The sequence below is a fragment of the Buceros rhinoceros genome, unplaced genomic scaffold (assembly GCF_000710305.1).
Source record: "Buceros rhinoceros silvestris isolate BGI_N320 unplaced genomic scaffold, ASM71030v1 scaffold24445, whole genome shotgun sequence".
In the NCBI taxonomy this organism is placed as follows: domain Eukaryota; kingdom Metazoa; phylum Chordata; class Aves; order Bucerotiformes; family Bucerotidae; genus Buceros; species Buceros rhinoceros.
In genome coordinates this window covers 33,792-45,776 of record NW_010414936.1, presented here as the reverse complement: position 1 = coordinate 45,776, position 11,985 = coordinate 33,792, and the positions used below count along the sequence as shown (strand labels likewise).

Genomic DNA, 11,985 nt, shown 5'->3' with positions numbered 1-11,985 from the left:
CAGCTTCTTTCTTTAGACTTGCCTTTGTTTTCAGATGCTTTCAGTCCTCTTCCACACTGAAGGCTCAAGATAATACAATATTTGTGGCATTAAGACACTCATAGTATTTCAGGAATGAGTAAGAACAAAAAAATACCAAAGTTCAGATAATACTTTTATCTCATTTTATCTTCTGTTACATCATGTAATTTACAATGAAAGACAATTCATGCTTAGACACTGGCTTCCCTGGCTGTGCAGCTGGGAAGGTACCAATATGATTTTGGAACTCTGATTTTGGGGGAAAAAAAACCCCAAAACAAGTTAGAATGGCTGGAGGAAGCAGTCAGTGCATGGAAGTGTTCACAGAGTCATTCCTGGATGCTCGCCTTATGAAGAGCCCTGGAATGGGATGGTGTCAACGCCATCACCAAGTTTATCTTCCCCACAGAGGGACGATTCTTGTGTTTCCCTCAGAAGGCCAGAGCCGGATCGTTAGCTGAAGGATGTGTGGTGGAGCCTGTGCCGTCTCTGAGAGCTGCCATCAGAGTGGAAGAGTTTTTAATTAGATGCTAATTTGTATATGTCATTAGAAGAGCCTTTCCTGCTTTTTTTCTTGGCTAAAATCTTCCTTGTGGGACAGTGTTGATCCTGCTTACAGGGCAGGTGGTTCCATTATTCAACGCCTGACTCACAGCGCTGAGCCCCGTAGCACTGCTGCTGTTGCCCAACTGGAACCAGTGCTTTCCCAATGACAGGCAGTAATAGTCTGTTTGATGACATAGTTCAGCGAACATTGTCTTGGCATCAGGTCCCAGTGAAGCACTTACCTTTTCCTCCTTCCTGGTGCGTGCCACTCCCTCCACTGTGCTGGGGCAGGACCTTGGGTTCTGGGTAGGAGGGGTACCTGGCCTGTCTGCTGATGTTCTGCTCTTGGTCCTGTTCCTCACTTTCCACCAGCTCTGCTGTTGCTTCTTTGAATCACGATCAGCTTTGCTAAACCTGGCAGAAAACCTTTTCCCCCTTTGGTCGGGTGAGCGTTCCTAGCCAGGGTGGCTGGAAGGGCTCCCTCCAGGCCAAGGCTGATGCAGAGCAGAGCTTGGTTGTGGTTTTGGCCAGGCTGGAGAATCATTCTGGCTCACGACAACTGCACAAAAAACCTTGTCCTAACCCTCCAGGAGGGAGCCAGTCACTGTTACTAGTATTGGCCTGTGGCTGGATCCAGTTGAAGTGGTCGTGCAGGAGAGAGAGGTGTGCGCAGGCACACGCCCACTGTTGTTCCTTTACGCTGAGCTCTGTCCTGTCCCTCGCAGGTCAGCTTTAGATTACTTGGCATTGGTTTGTGGTTGGTAAAACAAAATCCCGGTTTATGACAGTCTCTTTCTTCGTAACATTGCAACAGATGCTGAAGTTGTAAATAGGTCTAATACCACTGTTCCTTCCACCGTCAGTCACAGGTACGTGAGAGCTGAGTGACCTGTTAGCGCTGAGCTTTGTAAAGGAGGTGGGTGTAGCTGTGTGTCCCGGGTGGAAGGAGCTCAATGAGCTCTGATGCCGAGTTTGTGCTGCCAGCTAGTAAATAGAGTAGGAGTCAGGCAAGTGCAGGATGTTCTGGATAATGAGGCACAATTTATTTGCTGTTTGAACAGACTGTTGGAAAAAACCTATTGTCTTTCCAAAGAAAACAGTCTCTGTCTAAAGGAGAAAAAGAAGAATGTTTTCTCGAGATGACAGACTAGGAGCAGGGCCTACACGTGTGGGTCTTAAAGATACTCCCAGCAGCTACATAGGAGAGTGGGTGTTGCTTTGAGGGGAATGTTTAGGGGTTTTAGGCTTTAGCACATTGGCTTCTTGCAGTGCTGTGAGTGCCTGGCAGGGATGTTTCAGCCGAGCGAGCAACTCTCTCTGTGAGAAGAGTGAACTGAAGGGTGAAGAAAGGCTTAAAAGAAGACCCAAGGCAATGCTCTGATCCCAGTGCTGCACTGGGAACTCGGTGTCAGGGGGTTGTGTTTGTTGTTAAGGGGTATCTTAACAACCACCACTACCTGGAATTTCTGCTCCAACTCTTTCAACACTCCATGTCCATCTCCAACATTCCATCCTTAAAAGACATCTTTGGTGTAATGAATTGTGAGGGGCTTTTTAGGGGTTTCAGACTTAATTTCAGTAACCTGGATATGAACTGAACAAAGAAATACCAGTAGAAGCAAGCATAACCCCATTTTCACATGTCTGTGTTATTTCTGCGTTTAGGTGGCTGTCAATGCACACATCCCTCCGGATTATCTGCTTCGGATCTGCGAGAGACTCGGACCCCTCTTAGACAAGGAAATCCCACAGAGTGTCCTGGGTGTGCAGACACTGCTGGGCGTCGGGCGCCAGTCTCTGTTACGAGCAGCAAAAGGTAAGAGTCTCGGTTTCTGTGAGGCTGAATTTCATTTTAATGATCAAACCCCCTTTCGTTTCAGTTCCTAGTGTGTGTGTTTGCAGGAACTCCGGGGTGTCTCCTGTGCTTGTCAGCTTGAAGGGCAGGGTGGCATTTGGGGCAGCATTTTGAGGGTGGGAGAAGGTGAGGCCTATTCTTCAGTGATAATTCCTGCTTGTCCTTGCTTAAAGGTAATTTGAACAGAGCAGCAGTCGAGTTCCTTTTGCAGAACTGCTCTGCTTGAGATAATGATCCTGGGAGCCCAGTTTTGTGTCATAACTAACCAGATCTGAAAGCCATCTGCTGCTGAGCAGAGCGGATCCTCCCTTCCCTCTTCACCCCCTGTCCCTGCCACTCCTTCCCTGTAGGAACCAGAGCTGATCTGATCCCGTGATGTGCTGATTCAGAGAGCTAATACATTGCAAAATCTGTTATTGCTGTCGTGGTGGATTAAATTACCTCGTGGAAGGATCAGAGTGCTGGAGGTGACATAGGCAGCAGGAGCACCGTTCTGGGAGAGGAGCAGGGATGGGAGAGCAGAATCTTCCTGTTTCTGCGGCAGCTGAGCACTTGATTTACCGAATCCTGTGAAGTCACACTCTGATGCTAACAAGGGCTGTAGCATTCTGCAGAGCCACTCCAGGGTATCACCTGGAGGGATGCGCTGTTTGCAAACGGTTCCTCACGCGGAGTTTGGGGACTGAGCCTCATTTCGCTCCTGCTTTGCTATAATTGAGTGGGGAATTTCAGGTTTGCAGGGAGAAACGTTCCTTCCTTTCGCATTCAGTTGGGATCTTAGAAGAAACCAGCAACAAAATGTAAGGAGAAAATAAACATTTTTGTGCAGGGAACCAGAGGTATCTCAGGTGAATGGGGGGACAGAGGCTGGATGAATCGCTGAAAGATGTAGCACTTCCTCAGCTGTGCCATGAATTTATTGCAAAGAGATTTCTCCTAGGTTTATGGTGGGTTTTTCCCCTTCAGAAGAAGGTGCTGTGACATTGTGCCGTGTGGGGTATAAACCACTTGCTAATATCAAACAGCATCCATTCGTGATGTACCTGGATTTCTGCTCACCCTGGCTGTGCATCACTTTCCGTTTCTCATTAGTATTTAAGGCTATGTTGATCTATTTTAGAAAGAGTGCTGGTTTTAAGGAGTGAGAGTGTAATGCTCCGTGCTGCATTTCGGGTTTTAATCAGAAGCTGCTCTTGGGAGTCTCTTTGAGTCACGCAAGCTTGTGCCCTTCGGAGATCCAAAGGGTGATAAACAGACCCACCAATCTGTAGCACTATCCTGCTGGTTCAGCACTTATTCACCGTGGAAGTTGATTTCTCTCCTTCCAGATGGCCAGAAATGGAAGAAGTCCAGGTCTAATTTCTAAGGCACTCTGAAGAGCCTCAGAAAAATCACTATTGTTTTAGAGAGGAGGCTCTCAGAGGCCAGTTGGCAGCAGAGAGCTGGAGACTCTTTAGAGAAAAGTGTCTTGGTTTTACAAACAATGGGGTTCTGGGTGTGGGGTGCAGAGGGGAGTCCAAGAGGAGAGCGTGCTGCCACCAATGGCAGGCAAACAGAGCCAGTGACAAAAGATCTTGCGTCTCCCGCTTTCAGGGAGCAGATGTGTGTGTGTTCTGCCCAGTTCATCAGGAGAGCTCCTGTAGCAGGACTCAAACCGCAGCAATGGTTTAACGCTCCTTTTCTTTCTGTCGGTTTAGAACTCTCTACTCACCAAAGCGAAGCACAAATCGGCTGACACCATTTACAGTCATGTTGCTTCGATCTAGGAATCAGATCAGCAATCTCCTTTCACCCTTAAATCTCTGCCAAACGCTTTGAAAAGACAAACCTTATGTTGGGATGCTGGGGGTGGCGGGTGATGCTCTCCGTTCTGTTGGGCCTGGTTTGGCTGCTGGTGTCACTAACCTGCTGTTAATCTTTCCGGCACAGACTTCAGGCACACGCTATGGAAAGGATCTGCGTTTGCAGCTCTCCACAGAGGCCGGCCTCCCGAACTGCCCGTGAACTACGGGAAACCACCAAACGTGGGTGAGTTCTGCAGCCTAAAGGAGGTGGTTTTTCCTCCTCTGGATGTTTATTACTGTTCCAGCTGAAAGCTACTGAGACACTGCTAGGCGTTTGCATTAATGGCTTTTTTTTTGGTGATTTCACCATGAATTAGTCTAAAAAAGTGTTTCTCGCTGACAATAGAGTAACTGCTTTTGTATTATTCAGGCTTGGATCTTCCATAACGTGTGTGCACGTATTAAAAGATTGTGGCCATGTCAAAAACATCAATTCTTGTTTGGATGGTGACATGCTTGAGTATTTTTTTAAGATACACCTATATAATATGTACATATGCTTATAAGATGGGATGGGCATGGTCCCAGGAACATGGAGACCATCTTTTCACTTAGGAAACTTGGCCAGAACAAAGAGCCTGGCTCCCAGGCAGCCTTTTTGACTCAAGAATTCATTGCAGTTCTGTTACGACAGAAAACAGACTGCTTGCAACATCCCTCTCCAAAAAGGAAACACTCACCAAACCACCGTTTGTGGTACTTCAGTTTTGGTTAGATAAAGGGCTTGGATAAAACTCAGATGTATGTAGGCATTCAGCTTACTGTCATCACAGAGCTGTTCTGCTTAAGCTGAAAAGCATTTTCCTTGTATGGTCTGAACTTTAATTAACTGTTTTTAAAGCAAATTTGATTCATGCAGGCATAAATATAAATCCTGTTGGTCACGATTTGTTTCTTATTAGGGTATTTTATCTGTATTGACTGCGTGTTTGTGCCAATGTATGGACTTCTGGTTTGTTAGGGAATCCATCCCCTACGTTTCTCCCAACCCGCTGGAGATGGAGAGATGATGGTGGCAGTCTTTGGCTTCCACCACGTCTGTTCCTCTATTTGTGCTTCTGCATTTTCTCTCTCATTACTAAAAATTAATCTTTGTCAGACAGAAGTGACAAAGCCGGGGCTGGTTGTGGTTGAAATCGATAGTGTGCTTTGCATACGGACTGTGCTGCTGTGGCAACAGCATGATGGAATAACCCAGTTGTGGGTCTTCTGCATGGAAAAAAAAATGGCTGTTTGCATCTTACAGCCCACACTCAGCTTCTGTTGTTGTATTTCCTGGGTTGACTCTTTCCTAAGAGGAGACTCAGACCGTGTGTGGTTGGAATATGTGGCGTTAACGAACCATTCTAGCTAGTTGTGGCAGAGGTCTGCGCTGCTCGCTGGGTGACTAGGGACTTTGAGAACAGACTGGTTTGTTGGTTTTGGTGTTCCCCTATGAGTTGTTTTTTAGGATGTGCAAAGGTGTTATATGGAGAAGGATCTTTGCAGACAGGAATTAATTTTTGTAAGTGTTGGTTCCTGGAAGAATACAGTCCTTGGTGTAGGTATGTAAATGACTAGTAATAGGCGAAGGTGTTTATAAAGATTGAAAGAAGTTGGCTCTGAAGCTGTGCAGGAGGCAGGAGTTTGGTTTGGGAATTCTCTGTTGTTAATCCTGAAGTGAAAGTCACAAAACTCTTCTATGGATATTCGTGCAAAATGGGTGGTTTTTTTCTGGTGACTGGTGACAGCCACAGATGCTGCCGTGTGCTTGTGTGATGAAACAGTTGTGTCATCGCCAGTGTAGACTGGGAGATAAAGTATAGAACCAGCAGCTAAAAGTGCTTTTATATCGCTTCCCTTCCAGTGATAAAGATTTAAGCTGCCACTATAAGTTTGTTTTTCTGCTGCAAGAATGAGGTTGCTCGTGGTTGCCCTCTCAGTTGGAGGAGCTGCAAGGTCTGGTGGTTTGTTGTTCTCTCTGGTTGGGCTTGGGATGGGACCCTGTGGTCTGTCCACCCAAACAAAAGGTCATGCACAGTGGAATTGGAGCAGGAAATCAGTGCTGCCTTTCCCCAGCATGTTTGGGCAGAGCTGGAATTCTTCTGGCTGGGGGAGTCTCCGAGAAATGGCTTCCACAGGTCAGCACTTCTCAGGAACGCGCTGTTTGGGTGTTGAGTCGTGGAGGTCTGTGGTGATCTGCTGAGGGAGGAGTGGGGGAAAGTGCTGACCTGGCTTTCTGCTGCTGCCAGGGTAGCACGGTGAATCCTATGAAGATGGTCTTTCAGAGCCTTTCTTTGCAGGTTTTGCAGGAGTGGTCTGTGTAGGTTCCCTTTGTGCTCTTCCACTCAGAAAGCTGAAAGATCGTCACTGCAGTACCTCAGCGATGGGAGTTACTCTGTATGACAAACCTGCTCTCAAAGAATGCTTCAGTTTGTCAGGACTTTTTTGTTCTTAGGCAACACAAAGCAGCTTAGAGTGAAGGTTATTCTCCCTTTTTAGTCGCTTACTAGAGCTGCTCTAATCTGAGCGTGAAAATCTTTATTAGCTGTTGTTAGTGAAAATAACACAAAATTTGGAACCGGGAAGTCTGTTGCATAGTCTGATTGAACCAGCAGTTCAGCTGGATGGAAACGCACAGTCAAGGTGATCCAGCTACCTTGGGCCTGCCAACAGCAGAGCTCTGGCAAGGTCAGGAATCGATGGTGTTTCTCTGCTCTAAATGAGCTCCATGAGGTCAGCAGCTCTGCATGCTGGAACACTTTGTTCTCCTGGTGCTTTCCCTGGATCTAGCTGTCTTTGTGGCCGCTCATCCACTCTCTGAGAAGATACTGTGCATGTGTGAGCCAACCGTGTTTATTCTCCAGCGCGTGTGTTAAATCCAGACTCGTGTTTCTTCTGCATGCTGTGAGTGGTACCCGGTCTTCGTGCTCGATCCAGCCCTGCGATGAGGTCACAGCTTTGCTTCCCCACCACGTCTCCTGACTGTGCAAAATGTTACATCCTCATTGCAGAGTCATAGTGCTTGTTTCAGAGGGTAAATAGTCTGATGCAAAAGCCTTCACACTAGAGAAACCAATGTTAAAATCAGATGTTTGTACCACTATTCTGTTTCCTATTGTTGCTCACAAAAAACAGAGTGAGGTTTTTAGGGAGAGGAGGAATTTGAGCGGTTTGAAAACTGGTTTTATCCACGCTGAAATGTTTTAATTCCTTCTGAAGCTGTGACTTGACTTGGCAATTTGTCATGTCTGATGATGGCTTTTTTTTTTTTTTAAATCTTATTTTCATTGATGGAATATTGTTGCAAGGTTTTGGTTTTATCCTTCCTGGGTGAGCTTTCTTGCAAGGGTTTGTGCTGTTACCTCTAGTAGAGTGGGTTGTGATTTCAGAATTGCTGTTGTACGGCATTTGTGACCCACTCCTGCCCCATGTAACTATGCCCACACTGGCACCAAGTGATTTGCCTGAAGGACCAAGGACTGTGAGAGAGGAACGGAAAGATGCCTGGATTTTACTGCAGGTCCCCCTCCGTAGGTACCAGAGTTGGTAGTGGAGGAGGCACTAGCATGTGTCAGCCAGGGCTTTCCCCAGCGTGGCTGTACTGGGGCTGGGGTGGGACCAAGGTGCCCATCTCTCCTCCTGGCAGGAGTGGTGGCACCTCTGCACCAGAGAGCAGTCATGGAGGTGAGGAACTTCATCCGAGGAGATGACCTGTCTGCTTGTCGACAAAACAAACTCACCTTTCTTAACAAGACAGCTAGATGCGCTTACTTTTTGTGTGGAAAAACCCCGGGGTTTGTACGTTGTTTTCCTGGCAGGAAGCAGTGCTGGGGTAGACTTGGCAGCTCTGAGGCCCTGGGTGGCATCACACACAAGCACTAAGAGATCCGTTGCTGAAAGTTTTTAGAGCTACTATGTTGCTGACTCCCTGTGTGGGAATACGGGCTTTTTAAAATGCTTTTAGACCCTCTGAGTACAATATCTTCATTATACCTAAGAAAGCAAATTTCTCAAGGATTTTTGTCATGTGTGGGCAATTCCCTATTTAGATACTGTGTATTAATCTACCAAAAGATAGGAGAACCGGAGCTGGGGATGTTTGTTCTGTTTCACGGGGAGGGGGTTTATTGGCAGTGCCTTTGAAGGCAGTGCTAGTTTATAAAGTGTGGGAAGATGAAACTCTCAGCCACAGCTTTGTGCGTGTGTTTCTGGTACCCCCTGAGCATTTCTATAGCGATACATCAAATACTGGCTACTTCTTGTTCAAAGAAGCTGTTGTTTTGGTCAAGACGGTTCTTCTCATGGCACAACAACAGTTCTGTGTTCCTCCGAGACGTGCGATTGAAGCTTTTTATTTTGTAATTACAAAAAATTACAAAATTACATCTGCGGGAGATGAGGAGTCTTGTCCCCATTGTGCAAACAGGGAAATGGGCACACAAAGAGGTGAAGTGACTTTGTCGTCCTCTGAAGCTGAATCCACTCCAGGAAACGGGAGGGATTTTGAGTAGGCAGCATTTATCACCACGGAATCCCTGTGCCTTCACTGTAAGAGCTGGAAAAAAGGGTTAAAGATTTCATTTTTGCTTTGCTAGGGCAGACAGTTCCTGGGTAATATCAGGTGTCAATTGAATAGTAGGTAGATAGTGAATTAATTTGGTTTGGTGAGATTTGCTTTTTGTGCAGATAGGTGCTGAATGGGTGTTTTTACCTGAAAAACAAATATTGATCAAAGGCGAGGTCGCGCTGTGAGCCTGATGGCTTTTGTAGGCATCCACACCTTTTATGCACCTTTTTTTTTCTCCTAGTACATAGAGTTTTAATTGCATCCAGTGATTAAAAAATAGTCCAAATTTCAGAGCATGAAACTGAGAAACAAAAAAATTCTTTCCAGATTTACAGGAAGTAATTTTCCTTGCCCATTTATCTCTCTACTTGTGTATAAGTCCTTTAATCATATAAACTTACAGGGCCAGTAACACTGAAACGATGCTTCTTGACTTTGTAGGGGTTTTTTTAACATATTCCATAGCCTTTTTTTGTGTGGATAGTCAACGATATGATTATGCAATTAGGGAAATGGGTCAAGTTCGTCGTACTTTTAAACTAAAGGATTGAAAGGCCCCGAAGAGCTCCATGCTGCTCTCAGAAGCCCAACCAACTTTGGTGTGCAGCAGACAGGATACGGGGTTTCTTCGGGGAGCCTGCTATGGCCAGGGCTCCCCACCACCCCGTTACAGCACTGTCAGGTCTTTGAGTGATCTTTTGGCCTAAGAAAGCAGGTGCAGTGTGTGGTGGGGGAGGTGGCGAAGGGCTTCCTCAGGAGCGGGCTTTCTTTTTAAGAGACTGTGCAGAATGTCCTGGTAAGGTGGAAGAAGCTCAGGTTTAGGGATTATAATAATAAAACATGTTATGGTAACATCATTGTTACCAAACCTTATATTCAATTTAGTACTTACTTACTTTGAGTTCTGGGCAAAATTAATGTCTTAGTTTCCCTCTTGTGGTTTGTTTTTTTTGTTCTTTTTTTCCCCTCCCAGTCAATATAATTTCTGCCAGGCAATTAACTGGATGTGGACGTTTCAGCCACTTGTTCCCAACATCCACCTACCAACACATGAAAATGCATAAGAGGATTTTGGGACATCTATCCTCTGTGTATTGTATCGCCTTCGATCGCAGCGGCAGAAGGATCTTTACAGTAAGTTTAAAAGTTCTACTTTTCTTGGCCGGTTGCTCCGCTTGGTTTGATTTCTTCCTTTCCTGAGTCCTGGAACAGCCTCTTGGTCACTGACTGAGATGCAGACATGGCTGCCAGAAAGGAAGGGCAGGACAACCTTCAGATGGCTGGGCATCCCCTCCTGTGCTAATGTTCACTTTACACTTGATCTGCTATTTTAAAACTGCTCACGGCGCCGGTAGACTGAAACTTTGCTTCCTCGGTAGAACATACCATGACACTGCCCTGGCTTTTTGTTAGGCATATTTAAAAATTAGCAGATTTTTTCCAATTGATAACATGTCTTTTAACTGTTACTGTTAATCCCTGCCTTGTCTTTGCCCTCTCTCTTGTCAGTAAGAGTTTAGAAACAGATTACCTGGGCAGCTAATGGGGGTCTCTGTGTTCTTGCTCATTAGGAACTGGTCAAATGGAGATGTTGTTAATGATAATTACTCTGGGTCACAGTGAGGGCCTTTCCATTTTTGCTTACGCCATCAAGAAATCTTCCTCATCTGCAGTGACATGAAGAACTGAAAGTGATTTGTGTTCGAATTTAGCCGCAGTTAATGAAATGTAATTTCAAGTCAATACCGACAGGTATTGCGGTTGGGTTTATTGTGTTACGTTGCAGCATGTAGCGTGGCAGCCCCAGCCGCTGCTGTGAGTATTCTCTGCACTGTCTGGAGAGAGAGTGGAGAGGACTGTGACCTGTCGAAAAAACCTTGGCAGTGCTGGGATTGAGTATGAAATCATGTAGCTGCCGCTGTAGGTAAAAGAGTGATCTGTGTTGGAGGTGCTTTTGAGTCGTGTCCCGTCCTGAACCGAAATCCCACTGACACGGCTCCTTGGTGGCACGTGGCGTTGCACGGTGCTCTCTGGGAGTGCCTCTGTGGCTGTGCTGCTCTGGAATCCCACCGAGGTGCTGCTTCTGCCAGGGTTTAGTTGCTTGTTCGCCTACAGCGCGTGTGTATGCTATGAACACGTGAACCATGTATGTTATCTTGTGTAATCTTTGGAAATTTTTGTGTGGCATTAGGGGTCAGATGATTGTTTGGTCAAAATCTGGGCTACAGATGACGGGCGCCTGCTCTCAACGTTGCGAGGACACTCGGCTGAGATTTCGGACATGGCCGTTAACTATGAGAACACGCTGCTCGCTGCGGGCAGTTGTGATAAAGTCGTCCGAGTGTGGTGTCTTCGAACCTGTGCCCCAGTCGCCGTGCTGCAGGGCCACTCAGCTTCCATTACTTCCATACAGGTAAGGAATGACATTTCCTTCCTAAACCCTCAAATTAAAGCGGTACTAAGAGATGTGGATTAGCAATCAGGGATAAAACTTACCTCCTCATCTCTGGCAGTGCAGATTTGCCCCAGCTCAAGGGCGTTCCCTGGCAAACTCACCCCTGCGCAGTGGCCAACTGCTGCCTGAGGGGATGATCTTGCTGCTTCTGGCTGCCTTTAACTGTGTGGTCCATCGCTGCCTCTGTGGTGACCGTGCTTTTGCTAGACCTGAGAGCATCACATCAACTGCCCAAGGCAGGAAGACATGGCTGGCATCTTCGGTGGTTGTGTTTATAGAGTACATTTATTTTTCAGAAGAATACTGTCAGCTGGAAATCTTTACTCGACAGTTCTCGTTTGCTCGTTATCTCAGCCTGTGCCGTAAGGAGCAGTTCTGGAGGCCGTAGCATGCGTAGACACCGCAGCAGCCCCAGTGCAGCACAGACTGGGGGTTGCGGAGAATCTGTGCTTGTGCCCCTGCAGTTCCAGTTGTGTGGCAAGTGCCCAGTGAGCAATAGCAGGGTGGTAGCTGGAAATCTTTACTCGACAGTTCTCGTTTGCTCGTTATCTCAGCCTGTGCCGTAAGGAGCAGTTCTGGAGGCCGTAGCATGCGTAGACACCGCAGCAGCCCCAGTGCAGCACAGACTGGGGGTTGCGGAGAATCTGTGCTTGTGCCCCTGCAGTTCCAGTTGTGTGGCAAGTGCCCAGTGAGCAATAGCAGGGTGGTAAAGACT

At 46.7% G+C, this 11,985-nt stretch overlaps 1 protein-coding gene across 1 annotated transcript in view; it reads left to right on the top strand.

The window, feature by feature from the left end:
• The first annotated feature begins 2,238 nt into the window (after positions 1-2,238).
• BRWD3 (bromodomain and WD repeat domain containing 3) overlaps positions 2,239-11,985 on the top strand; it is a 37,262-nt gene continuing 27,515 nt past the window's right edge. Inside the window, 4 exon segments of the mRNA XM_010137262.1 lie at positions 2,239-2,383; positions 4,352-4,450; positions 9,789-9,949; positions 11,007-11,228. Of these exon segments, the coding sequence (XP_010135564.1) occupies positions 9,866-9,949; positions 11,007-11,228 (306 nt within the window). The 5' untranslated portion in view covers positions 2,239-2,383; positions 4,352-4,450; positions 9,789-9,865.